The sequence below is a fragment of the Vigna umbellata genome, chromosome 6, assembly GCF_029865625.1.
Source record: "Vigna umbellata cultivar VRB3 chromosome 6, Vumbellata_1.0, whole genome shotgun sequence".
NCBI lineage: Eukaryota > Viridiplantae > Streptophyta > Magnoliopsida > Fabales > Fabaceae > Vigna > Vigna umbellata.
The window spans coordinates 6,507,694-6,521,455 of NC_142170.1; the positions used below are offsets into that span (position 1 = coordinate 6,507,694).

General features: G+C 32.2%; 2 protein-coding genes across 4 annotated transcripts; both read right to left on the reverse strand.

The window, feature by feature from the left end:
- Positions 1 to 733: 733 nt before the first annotated feature.
- On the reverse strand, positions 734 to 5,240 carry LOC148196674 (uncharacterized). 3 transcript variants are annotated; one of them, XM_088092389.1, is made up of 9 exons: positions 4,847 to 5,240; positions 3,757 to 3,906; positions 3,529 to 3,680; positions 2,154 to 2,310; positions 1,801 to 2,042; positions 1,330 to 1,545; positions 1,190 to 1,231; positions 989 to 1,099; positions 734 to 912 (listed from the first exon to the last, which is right to left on the reverse strand). In XM_088092389.1, exons 2-9 carry the CDS (start codon positions 3,893 to 3,895, stop codon positions 859 to 861), a joined length of 1,113 nt encoding a protein of 370 aa, XP_087948515.1. In that variant the 5' UTR covers positions 3,896 to 3,906; positions 4,847 to 5,240; the 3' UTR covers positions 734 to 858. The 3 variants fall into 3 exon arrangements, with proteins under 3 accessions (XP_087948515.1, XP_087948517.1, XP_087948516.1); XM_088092391.1 differs by having other exon boundaries at positions 1,879 to 2,042; positions 4,847 to 5,234; XM_088092390.1 differs by lacking the exon at positions 1,190 to 1,231 and having other exon boundaries at positions 4,847 to 5,238.
- A 1,913-nt stretch (positions 5,241 to 7,153) lies between these two features.
- Positions 7,154 to 12,418, reverse strand: LOC148196675 ((-)-germacrene D synthase-like). The gene is made up of 7 exons (XM_088092388.1): positions 12,294 to 12,418; positions 9,230 to 9,509; positions 8,760 to 9,132; positions 8,292 to 8,510; positions 7,990 to 8,131; positions 7,644 to 7,886; positions 7,154 to 7,561 (listed from the first exon to the last, which is right to left on the reverse strand). The coding sequence occupies exons 1-7, from the start codon at positions 12,399 to 12,401 to the stop codon at positions 7,259 to 7,261; spliced, it is 1,668 nt and encodes a 555-aa protein (XP_087948514.1). The 5' UTR covers positions 12,402 to 12,418; the 3' UTR covers positions 7,154 to 7,258.
- Positions 12,419 to 13,762: the final 1,344 nt, after the last annotated feature.

Sequence of the window (13,762 nt, forward strand, 5' to 3'; positions counted from 1 at the left end):
AGATGAGTGCATGCAGAGAGTGTGACGCGGTTTTCAGAAAAATCAGTTTTGTTTAAAACGAACGTCCGCTCGTCTGCTGACACCTGCATTCCACTATCTGATTTTCGAAACTTCGATTCTTGACACCTGGCGTTTTCGCAGAGAGTTTGGGTGCATTTTTAATGACTCTGACATAGGTTTTGATGCAAAGTTTTTTTTTCTTTTAATAAGATAAGACAGATGGGTTTTCCGAGGTCTGACATATATCACTACAAAAATATGTAATTTTACCGGGGGTTTTTTTCAATATTACCGGCGGTTTTAACCCCCGCAAATCACATTTCCCGCGGTTGGACCAACCGTTGGGAACACGGCCGTCGCCAAGTAAGTACCGGCGGTTCTGGAAAAAACCGCCGGTACTAGCGGGGGTTTCCGGAAACCGCCGGAAATACCAGAGGTTTTGTCGTAACCGCCGGAATTAGCGGGGGTTCTGTGAAAACCGCCGGGAATTACGGGGTTACTCAAAAACCGCCGGAACTAGCTAGGGTTATCTCAAAACCGTCCCTATTTTGCATGTATAGTTTACTGGGGTTAAAACCGCCGGGAATTTATACAGTTCATTCTTTTTCTATTGTGATAAAATTAGATTATGATAAAAATGATTTTATTGAAAAAACAAACAATAAATTAATATGAACTAAAATTGAATAATATTGTATAAAATAAACTATATTGTTCAACCTAATATCATTCATACAACTAATTGTTCATGCATAAAAATTAAAAATAAAGATGTTCATTACATATGTTCAATATAGATGTTCAGTACAAATGTTCAATACTAAAAGTATGACTCATAAAAATATTCAATAACAATATCTAATTTTCTTCTTCATTACATTTATTGTTTGGCCCACTCCCTTGATCAGATACCTACAATATAATATAATAGTTAGTCGATAATATATTTAATTAAAAAAATCATACAAATAAATTTAATAATTATTACCGATGATCGTTGAAATACTACAAACTGTGAAGGCAATGAACCTTGATGATTTTGCAACAAAAGTGTCATCATTGCCTTCATTTCATTGACTTGTGATGTCAATGAAGATACCTATAACAGAAATATTTATTTAAAAAGTGAGAAATATGATACCTAACATGTTAATCTTAAAAGGAATAAACCAAGTAAATATTCATTAACCTGAGATTCTAATTTAACATTAGAAGAAGTCAATGAAGATACCTATAACAAAAAAATTTATTTAAAAAGTGAGAAATATGATACCTAACATGTTAATCTTAAAGGGAACAAACCAAATAAATATTTAAATATTCATTAACCTGAGCTTGTAATTCAACATTAGAAGGAGTAGATGAAGATGATCCAAAATGAGAACGAGCATGGACTCCAAAGACTTTAGATGGGCAAGGACCCAAACCTAGACCGCGAACACGACCACAATGCTCTTGGCTTCCTAAAACATGAGCTAATGAATCTAAACTTGATATTTCTTTTGATTGAGACGATGTTGTAGATTCATATGTTTGAATTTTTTCCTACATACAACATAATCAATGATGCCAACATTAAAAACATTGCATTTGTATAAAGAGACAAACTATTGAGTTGGCAGTAGTATACTTATATTTAAACTTAAGATGTGTGCAAAAACAGTAGCAAAAACAGGAGTATACTTTCACTATCTTCAAAATCTGATCTTTGGGTTATTATATTTTCCAGGGTCAAAAGTGCAAAGTAAATAAATTTTGGATGTCTTTTTTGTAATGGTATTTTGTATTTACATTACTTACTTGAATGGTATTTTGAATCATGTCTTCTTTGTAACTTTTGGGAATCTTCTTCCAAGAAGAATAACAAATAGGGAATACCTTGAAGTTTCTAGCGATACTTCCCAAGAATCGATTCAATAATGCGCCACCATCTCCAATTGGTTGATATTCCTCATTCCAATGTACAATAATCCTTTCATTTTGAGGCAAATTCCAAACATCATTTGTTTTTAAGTGTTTGGTAGTCATCTTACGTTGGTCATCTGTGAAGAAAGAAAATTTGTGTCAAATACTCTTGTGTCAAACAACTTCAGCAGTAACTATTCATATAAGTAACATAATGAAAGCATTAATATGTTGAACTTGTGTCTTACCAATAACATCAACCAACCATGCTCCCTTGTGTGTTGGTGGCCTTTCTTGTTCAACTTCCAACTGAGTATCCTGATTTTCATCTTGTTCATGTTCATCTTGTACATGAGAATTTTCTCCTACTTGAGGTGGTGAATGAAGAGCATCTTCATTTGAGGGCTACACAAGGGATGATGAGAAAGCAAAAGAAATTATCATTATTGTTATTAAATTTCAACAAAAAAGTGAGTTAACTTAGTGAGTCACGTTTCTTTGAATTTCAGGCATTTGTTGTCAGATTCCATCTGCACCAGCAATTAACATTTTAGTAGTCACAAAAACCTTTATTTTTTCTACATGCTAACACCTGACACTTCTTTGCATTTTCTTCCTACTTGGTATTTTGGAACAGGGAGCAGCTATTGATCGTATCCTTGGAGAGATAGTTCATAACAAAGGCATGACGGCACCAATTGACTATGACCTATGCATTGGGCACTTTCTAGCCAAGGTGAGTGCACTTCATTTGATTTCCAATTCTTAGTTCAGCTTTGATTTTGCATTTTCAGAGCATTTTTTTTATCATATGTACTTCTTCTAAAAGATTCTAATACAGAACTACTTCTAGTTTTTTATCATACAAAACCTTCTTGGATAATTCAAGAGTAATTCTCTAGCCATCTCACAAATGACAGAAGACTTTTAACATAATTGTCCTAACCTTTAAGGTCCAAATATCACTTTGTATAATACAAAAGATTTCTCAACGTGACTAGCAACAAATAATACATATAACACATCTAATGTACTTTTGAGAGATAAAAAAAATAAGATCACAGCAACCAATCCTCTTAACATACTTCATAACAGCACAATCAACAATTAGTTTGACCATTCCATATAAGTTATATCAAGCATATGTAACCAACCAGCATATGAGATAAAAACAGAAGCGCTTTAATATGAGTAAAACAGCCCAATAAAGTTACAAAACAACAATGTTTTAGTGCAGACACAACAGTCAGAACAGTCTAATACAACAAGGATTTTAATGCAGTAACACCAATCAAAACAGTCAGGATTTTACTACATAACAGCAGTCAAAACAGCCAGCAAAGATTTTAATGTGGCATATTTACAGTCCAATACAGAAAAATTTACTGGTATAAAACAGCAAGGAAATAATGCTGAAACATCCAACAACATTACATAAAACAGCAAACAATCACTACTAAAATTCTGATACAGCAATTGCCCACATTTCTAAAAGTTTTGCCTTCTCTTATTGGTATGACACTAAATTCCCTTGTTGTTGCTACTGATTAGAGATTCCACAATTTTTGTCTTTAAATAAAATTTTACGTTTACTATTTTTACTAATGTAATTGAAACACTTACATTAACTTGAACTGATGACTGAAAAAATGCATCTGGGGACTGAATAGGTGCAGGAGTCCATGCTGATTGAAAAGCAAATGCATTTGGGGACTCAATATGAGTAGGAGTGCATGTGCTTTGGCTTGTCGAAGGTAGCTTTAGTTTGTATGTTCCTATAAATAAATGAATGTCAAAAAATGATAACATGAATAAAACAAGTATTAGACATTTAAAAAAAAGGGAACTTACTTCTTTGAGGGGCAGAAAGAGAGGGTGAGGATTGGACTTGAGGAGCTGGTGGATGATTAGTTGTGTGACCCCATGTATGAGAGGCACTTTGCTGTGTATGATGTTTTCTCTCCTTCTTCTTAAATGTCATTTTCTTCATCTTCAAGTGGTCTACAAACAATTACATAAATAAAAATTAAACCACCTATATAAGATATAATAAAGAAGAAAATAAACAGAATAACTAAATTAAAATTAAAATTAAAACCTTGTTAAAATTAAAATTAAAATTAATTTCGTTATGTTAACATGCACACGACTAGATCAGTTAAGGTTTTGGTCTATACACATAAAACTATTTTCAACTTAAAAACCTATTTGTCAGCCATCACTATAAACTTGTTACATGGCATAGTCGTGCTAATGCATTATTCAGCCTCCTCCACTGATTGGGTTAAGTGTTAAGGAAGTGTTCATTTATTAATTTAATACATATGAAAGAAATCTATGTTTTACAATATGACAGACTAATAACATTTATGTTTTATAGTCGAACTTCTTATCGATAGTTTGTTCAGATATATGTAAAAGGACTTGATAATTTTCATTTTTATGTTTTAATTATGCTTTTATTATCACATTTTATCATTTGCAATCAATCTAAAATCATGTGTTTTGTCTATAACATCTGTAAGATACCAAAACCTTTTAATATAGTTAGTTACTTCTCTGAGACACAATTGGAGTTGTTCATGTACTATGGTTATCCTCTAGCTCACTTGCTCTGAGGAAGGGTTCCCTCTACAAGCTTGTTAAATTTATCTCTCTTTCACCACTATACGTTGGCTTCATGTAATAACTTAAAAACCCCTTCTCATGGTGGCTTAACAAAATAACAAACTCTTTCTCTTTATTTTGACTCATTTTTCACCCTTCCGGCGCACACAGCCAAAAAGCAGAGTGCTCACACAAGGCACAAAGAAAAAATAGAGATAACAACAACAATAAAATACAAGAGTTAGACACAATCAAATCAATGAACGCGTTCAATAGAGTAAAGTACAGGAGACAAACGCGTAGAGTGAAAATGAACGAAGAGAAAATGAATGACCTCGCCAGATTTCTGAGTTGCGTGAACCGCAAATGCGAGGAACTCCGAGACCGAATCTATAGTTGAATTCCGAACGCACCTCGACGAACAATAAGGCGTCTCCACGCTGCCTCGAAGCCTCGCTCAGTCCACAGATGCCTCGACGCCTCGACACTTCGCTCAACCCTAACAATGGTCGCTCAACCCTAACAATGGAAGACCAGCACGATGCGGAGAAGGGTTTTGAGGGAAAATAATTGTGATACAGGGAAATGAAGGCGTGGGGAGGGAGAGAATTAGGATTTGGGAGAAATTAGAGAATTGGGGAAAATGAGTGAAGGTAGAAGAAATGTAAGGCGCGGGGACAGGGGTAGGTATTATTTACAAAGATACATTAAAATAAAATAAAACTTTAGAAACGTCTTCTGCTGTAAGCCAGAAAATTAAAAAAAAAACGTAACTGCGGTTTTAATCCTAACCGTCCTAAATCGTTCAGGGGTTTCTAAACCCCCATAAACTAACCCCTCCTAAAATCTACTATTTTTGTAGTGTATGCATCAGATTTGGAAATGTAACGAAACTTTTACCTTATGTATATTGCATTTCCAAATGTGATAAAAGAATTTGTTGCCATATGTATTAGCTGTCTACATCCGACAGATATGCATTGATATCTAGATTTTGAATTTTCATATTCATATATACATTTTCATATTTGTATTTGTCTTCTTTCATAAATTTTGTTTATTAAATTTAATAAAATTATACAAATTACTTTTTAATATTATAAATTATCAAATTAAATATTTATAAATTAATAAAAATTTATATAAAAATTAAAAAATAATTATAAACTAATACAATAATTAAAAAGCTAACATAAGAAAAGATTTAAAAAAATCATTAAACATGAATCCGATATAAACATTCAAAAATCATAATATCAAATGTCGAAATCTGATTCATTATGCATCTTTGACATTAGATATTATAATTTTTGGATGTCGATATTCGATTTATGTTTGATGTGTACATCAGATTACCATACATGCATATAAATATTCAAAAATCCCAACATCGAATTCAATATATGATAAATTGAATATTAACATTCGATATTGTAATATTTAGTTGTTGATTTTCGATTTGTTTGATTGTTTTTTAAAATCTTTCCTTACGTTAGCCTTTTAATTATATTATATTAGTTTATAATTTTTTTTAATTTTTGTGTAAATTTGTATTAATTTATAATGTTTAAATAGAAAATTAAATTTTAAAAAACTTTCACATATCAAAACCCGAGGTTAAAAGTATTTTTTTTTATCAGATATCAATATCTGATAAAGTTATTTTTTAAAATATTGTTTTTATTTAAAGTTTAATAATTATTAAATTTAATTTAAAATTTTAATATTATTTATAGTATTTTTATATTTCAATAATTATTAAAATATGATTTATATTTTTAGAATATTTTTATTAAAAAATTAAAATTAAAGTAATAAAAATAAAAGTATTAATATTAAAAGAATAGAGCATCATTGGACCTTTTATCATTTTTGTTTATCTAAATTCGAGATTCCTTCTATCAATCCGTGAAGCTTGGAGTCATCATGTCTACATTGTTATCAGGTATCATGCTAAGGAACTTCTGCAAAGTTCATCAAATAGAGTGTCTGTTTTACAATGCCTATAGGTAGCATTGGCTAGGCTGACTCTTACCAAAGAATTAATTTTAAAGTTTCCATGCCCTTAGGATGACCAAGATGATGCTACTGTTTTAATTATTTTATAGTAGAGTTGGCCTTGACGACTCTAAATTAAACATTATTTTATTATAGAAACCTTCGAAAGGGCTAAGTCAACGCTACTAGCATCATGTTCATCTCCGACTCTAGTTTTCATAGCTTCCATGAATTTTGCATCAAAGTGATTTATGACTCTAGAATGACGCTATAGCGTCGATTTTTAATGTGTAAAGTTGTGTTTTGGTTGACTCTAATTTATTGTTTTCTTGTAATGTACGACTTTTGTGTAAACCAAAAAAATTTAAAAAAGTAAAAATATTTATAAAGCATGACTTCTGTAAACAAATAAATAAAAAAATTGTCACATTTTCAAAATACGATTTCTTTCTTCCTAGTTAGTCTAAAATAGTGAAAAACAAAATTTTTTATTTGTAAGTCGTATTATTCAAAGGACTTATCTATTTGTGTAATTTTTTACTAGTTTACTCATTTTGATAAATTTGAAAAAAATAATTACGCCAATGTAAAAAAAATAACTGATACTAAGACTTTATATAGAACAATGAAAATATACACCGCATAACATTGGAGTAGCTACTTCAAATAAAATATTGGAACGCATTCAAACAAATAAAAAAAGATGTACAATAAATACACAAATAGTTATTTATAATGGATATCATTTTCAGGGTTTCTCCATGCTTATGGGATCCACAAGTAATGCAATAATGTCATCCTTCCATAGTCTCCCATCTGTGTATTTATCCTTGAAGTTTTCATAGGCAAGTTCAGTTATGCGGGCTCCATTAAGAAAACAATCAAGCATAGGTTTAGTGACAAGGTCTGACTTGAGACACTCTTCATTTATAACCTTCCACAAATCTTCAATCTCTTTTTCAATGAATTTGTACGCATCTTCCTCAGAAATCTCATATTGTTTCATGCAACATTCAACAGCTGAAACCACGTGCATTCTTTCTTGTTCGAACTACAAATAATCAAAGCAAGTCCAAGGCACCAAGCACCATTAAATTTTTGTAGATTTCAATCAAAATAAATATATATTGTACCTTATGTGAGGATATGTCATTCTGAAGTCTGCCAATAAGCGAAACAACTTTAATGATTGTTGGATTACTCGAAATCCAATCAAACACGTATTGTGCTGATTTTGTCAGAAGAATAAATGATGTTATAATAATAGGGATTGCTGAAGATATAACTCCATTATCCTTATATTCTTGATATGTTGGAATACAAATCTCTTGACTCCATTTTGCTTCAGTCAAGTAGGCTCGTGCCAAGTTATGAAACTGCAAGTAAAATAACTTGAATGTTAATTATTTACTTTATAGGAAAATTATGCAAAATATTAATTAATTAACTAGTTTAAAAGTATAAGAATGAAAAACCTACAGCTTCTTTAACCCATTGCAACACTTTGTTCGAGTTTTCACTTTCTATGATAGCCAACTTTACTTCATCACACACTTCTATAATTGCATTAAGCACTACTTTCATGCTATCTGGGAGAGATTGAATGGAACTAATATCCCATCTGAAAATCATACGAATAAAAGGAGAATTATGAATTCAAATTGAAAACAATAAATTCATGAGACTGAAATAGTAGAATAAAAATAATCAACTGGTGAAAGCTTTTCAAATCATTAAATTTCCCATTGTGATAATATCATATAATTTGAACCAAGATCAACCTCTGAATTGCCTGTGTGAGGAGTTCAAGTTCTTCTATTGTGCCGTAGGCATCATAAGTATCATCTAGAAGAGAGATACGTCCAACTAATTTGCTCCCTATCCTTCTTGCAATACTATATTCAGCTTCATAAGACAGGGAAACTGGCCATAAATAACACTCTGCTATTCTTTCTCTTGCATATGGGACCTTTGTTGCAAATTCTGACGTCTTCCAACATCTGCATAAAGAAAAAACACAGCTAATGTTATTGATAGTTGATAGCTTAATAGCAATTTAACTATTTCATCTTTTATAATTTAAATGTTTTGTGGTATAAGCATAAGGCAATGTTATGAACACATATAGTAATTTTGCTTGTGGTGAACAAACATATATTTCTGGCCAAGAAAACTTTTCTTAGTTCTTCATATGTTTTGTTAAAACTATTTATTCTACGAGTACACGGTTACAGATTTGTAATACTTACTTGGTGATACTCCCGATTTCTATTTTGTGCAATCCTTGTAGCATATTGAAATCTAGTTTTGAAAATGTAAGAAGAACTTTGCAATGGGAAGGATTTGATTCATAAAAGGAAATGTAACGTCTGGCCTCCAACCTGGGAACTCCCCTATGAAGAGGTTTCCTTAAGCAATGACTTATTTGTGCAGCAAAGGATGAACTCAATTGATTAATCATGGAATTTAGATGAGTTTGTGTGAAATCAAGTGCTTCATCTAATATATCTTCCCCGTGAATCCTTAACTGTGAAGCTTCAAACAAACTCCACAATCCTTGTACATCTTTGGCAATCTTTTGATCAAAGTCTCCTTTATTGTTCTTGAATTTGTTAAATATATCTGTAGAATACATTAGTTGGATTATACATAATCTATGCATATAATATGGTTTATGAATCGCTTTGTAATGTAGATATGGTGGCAAAGTTCTAGATACCTGACGAAATATGATACCCTCTTTGCCTAAGCAAACGAAATAGTAACGCCAGATAGTGAAGACAACCTTCTTCTATTATGACATTATCATTTGTAGATGAGTTGTGGATTTGCTCTAATGCTTCATCAATTTCATGTTGAAAATGATAAGATATACCCAAACGTTGCAAGGAATCAATGAAATTTAGTTTTTGTAAGATACTATTGCTTGAAGATAGAAACATCTTCTTCACTTCTTCCTTCTGCATTTGAAATTGTTGCTTCATATTGTCATTGATTTCCTGTATTCAGTTGCGAAGAAAGAAGTTTTTGTAGTAAAGATATGATGGAAAGAGGAACTAAAAAAAATGCATGTGTGAATAATTCTAAACCTATACTAAGCTTACACAATAAAAACATAATTGATGTAGGACGATTTCTATCTTTCTAAAAGATTTTGTAAAGTCTTGATTGATCTTAAATAGGCTGTAATGGTTAAAATTGATTTAATCGTTTCATTCACATTTAAAAAAAAATTAATTAAAAAATGTGTAAATATGTTTTAACACATTGATTGTCATTTATATTAATAAACAATTGGACTATGTTAATAATATTAATGCATATATGTGATTGATTGTCCTCTTTATTCATGTTCATATTAGTGGCATAGATTGTCAGGTGAGTCACTAATTTATTGGACCCGCGGACTTAATTAAAAGAAAATGAGATACTTTTTCTTTACAAATTATCAATTTATTATATAATTTAAAATAATGCAATCTTTTGTATTAGGTTTTCATAAAAGAGACAAAAAGACAATAACTTTCATAAAAAGGATCTTTGAAAAGAAAAAAAAAAAGTCACCAAGAAAGAGAGAGTAAAGGAAAAGAAAAAAAAAAAGAAAAGAACAACCGTATCCTATACCAAAATTTGTGCTGGAAAGGGAATCTTTGATCTAACGGTTGTTATTTTCATTATGGATAATGATAATTTAATAATATTTTTTAAATAATATTTTTACATCATCTATGTATTATTTTATGATTGATTCATGTTGGTGTTTATAATTATTATTATTGATTTTGAAATAATTTTGGACCAATTAATGACACGTAAATAATATTAAAATATTATCAAAAGAATTTGTAAAAATATTATTATCCTTTCCTTATCTTTCTAACAACTGGTGTTTTCATTATTTTGTGAAGCAGAAAGCCTAGTGAAAGAAAAGTAGAAAACAGTGTTTCAATTATGGACTAATCAAAATAAAATTTAGATTTTGTAACTACTGTGATAAAATTAAATCATACACTAGTGCAGCGAGGGGCTTTTACCGCGGTTATTTTTCACTATACGTCGCGGTTTACGAACCGCGGCATATCCAGCCGCGGTAGTAAGTCAGAGACTTTAGGCCGCAGTTATGACCGCAGTATATAGGTTGCGGAATATGCCGCGGTTGTCCAAAGAACCGCTGCCTAAATCCTTTTTTTGAAAAAAAAATATTTGTCCACTATATGCCGCGGTTGGGGTTACAACCGCGGCATATTCCCCTGCAGTTTTTTAAAATTGCAGGTCTGTTTTTGTGATATCCACTACCACAAAAACAGACCTGCATATAGTAGTGTCTTGAATCTCTGCAAAAGACAATTCATATTAATTAGTGTATATGAATTCAACATTTGGGAAAAAAATCAAAATTTGTTAAAGTTATCAAAATTTGTTAAAGTTACCACTAATGAAGAAATCATGTTAAGAATGCAAAAGGGCATAAATACCTGGAACAGGGGCGACGAAAAAGCTTGGTGCAACAAAGGGGAATGGCAGCGGAGAGGAATGACAGGCGTTTCAAACGATTTTGATCGGCTAAAACTATTTTTTATCGTCAAAAATGGGAAATGACCGAACAATTTTGAGTTTAAACGGTGAAGAAACGAGGGAACTGAGATGGGTGGTCGGCGGGAGAAGAAAACTCGAAGTTGTTGAGCGTCTGCGCGAACAAGACGATACTGTTCCAAAGTTTTATTTTTTAACTCTGACTGGGGAATCTACCGCGGTTCACTACTTAACCGCGGTATAAGATGACATTTTTGAAATTATTTTTAAACTATATGCCGCGGTTCGGCGGCAACCGCGGTATAAGATGGCATTTTTGAAATTATTTTTAACCTATATGCCGCGGTTCGGCGGCAACCGCGGTATAAGATGGCATTTTTGAAATTATTTTTTAACTATATGCCGCGGTTCGGCGGCAACCGCGGTATAAGATGGCATTTTTGAAATTATTTTTAAACTATATGCCGCGGTTCGGAGGGCAACCGCGGTATATTCCTCTAAATATTTCAAATTCATTTTAAATTTATTTCAGGTAGGAGAATAGGTTGCGGTTACTCTCAGAACCGCGGCATATACCCCTGTAACTTCTGAAATTCTCTGACTCAGTCAGCCCCTGCAATAAATTGGCAGGGGTATATGCCGCGGTTTTCCAGAGAACCGCGGCATATAGGCTGTTATTTAATTTTTTTTTCAGACGTGGCGTCAAAGGGGATGGTTGACTGGCGTATATGCCGCGGTTCCCCTCTGAACCGCGGCATATTCCTTCGATTTATTTACAAAACTGCCACCGCGCACCATTATGCTGCGGTTTCTAGTGAACCGTGGCATAATGTGCGCTGCAAAAACCCAATTTTTTACTAGTGATACTAGAATGCGTATTTCTTTAGTTATTTGTACCGAAATACTTGCCCAACAATGTAACTTAACTAGGACCATCCACCGCCTCTAATGTCTCTTTCTTTCTCATTTATCTGAATGTATTATACAATACTATATATTGTACAAGTCCAGCTTTGAAAACAAAATAAAAAACAAAAACAAAAACAAATGCCACAGTTTGTAAACAGAAGTTTCAAGCTCTGAATTCACCCAATAATGGCCGAAGCTTTATAATCTTTTTATTTACATATTTGTGCTCGTGGTGAATCTGTTGCAGAGGAACTAGCTAGACTAGCCAATAATCATTAAAATATTACGTTTGTGAGCAGATAAAAGTAAAAAATTGCAAATTCAAACGTAAAATATAGTACCAGTGATTCTGAATCGTACTGAAGGAAACTATCGCCCCAAAAGCTTGGAGGAAAATTTGCACAAGGTCGAGTGATGGCGGAGGCTGCGTGCTCTGTCGAAAGAGACATGGTAATTTTCTTTCCAATATTTCTTCGTGATTTATCAATGATGGCTGATTTGGGCAAATACTAGGTTATATATATATATATATATATATATATTCTAATGCTATCATACTGTTCAATTTGTCATCCAAATCTTGGTTGGTATAAAAGAAAATAAAGTAAAACTTACCGACATATCCTTTATAAATTACAAAAATAATAACCAGAATTAACCTAGCAAGAAACAAAAGAATAAACAACTTGTTTCTTCTCAAAAGCATACAATCATGCAATTTGGTGGTGTTCATAATTTTCAACTCCCGGTCCACACTGGACAGTCATATACTCACTATTAAAATGATCATTAAAAAAAACACACAAATTGACAAAAAGAAGAAAAGGGTAAATTAATGTACCAAAAACAATCATTCAACACTTTTATAGGACTAAGCATATAATATAGATCAATCAATCCTAAGACATACAATCATTCATTTTAGACTTGACCATTTGGATATATGTATTGATGTCAAACTCTGGGGGACCTGCACTTGTATGGTGGAATAACTTGTCCACCTAAGGTTAGTCCATCAAACATGTATGCCCAAGACAATTCATAGACTAGGATCTCCTTTACTCCTTATGATATAACCCATCATTTTCTACTTAAGGTTGAATGGTTATTGGAATGTCGATCATCCCCTATTTTGGAGCTCCTACATCAATACATTACATTACTGAACAACACCATAGAATCTCTTTGCTAGATTCATGAAATTATGTCAAACACATATATCATGCACATTACTTATCACGAACTCATCATCATTACCAGATCATACTTGAATAAACACTATATCATGTGTGAATAAATACCATACCTACTCATATTCAGATATAACCTGAAACATCACTAATATAATAATACACATGCATAGAATCCAAAATGTCTTAATTCAAACAGAGCAAAAATCGGAAAATCAGAAACATGCAATGGCTTAAGAGCAAGGAGTGCTCAACGCATGTTTTTGGCGCTTAACGCATGTCTTTGGCGCTCAACGCATGTCAGTGCCACACCAGAAACTAGAAACTTTTATTCTCAATCTAATTGTACTCAAGCCCTATCTCAATGAACAAATTGGTATTCTTGACACTGTGATTGATTCAAAAACAACCAAACCAAGTAACATTTAACAAGCTATCATAGCTAGATTTCCCTGTACCAGACAACACACATTCAAACTAAAATCAATCAATATACTTAAACACAACAAAATTTCAACGTGCTTAACTACGCAAATTCAACAACTCAATTAAATTAATCCAACTTAAGGATATCAACTCATACTATCCAAGTATTCAAAACTTAAAACAAGGTATTTAAC

Bases quoted from the DNA above. Each gene is read 5' to 3' on its own strand.
- LOC148196674 (XM_088092389.1), bottom strand. From the start codon at position 3,895: ATGAAGAAAATGACATTTAAGAAGAAGGAGAGAAAACATCATACACAG. The intron at 2,311-3,528 runs GTAAGTGTTTCA...TCCCTTGTGTAG, and splicing joins AGTCATCAGTTCAAGTTAAT to CCCTCAAATGAAGATGCTCT. The intron at 913-988 runs GTAATAATTATT...ATTATATTGTAG, and splicing joins TAGTATTTCAACGATCATCG to GTATCTGATCAAGGGAGTGG.
- LOC148196675 (XM_088092388.1), bottom strand. From the start codon at position 12,401: ATGTCTCTTTCGACAGAGCACGCAGCCTCCGCCATCACTCGACCTTGT. The intron at 9,133-9,229 runs GTATCTAGAACT...TGTATTCTACAG, and splicing joins AGGGTATCATATTTCGTCAG to ATATATTTAACAAATTCAAG. The intron at 8,511-8,759 runs GTAAGTATTACA...TTCTTTATGCAG, and splicing joins GAAATCGGGAGTATCACCAA to ATGTTGGAAGACGTCAGAAT.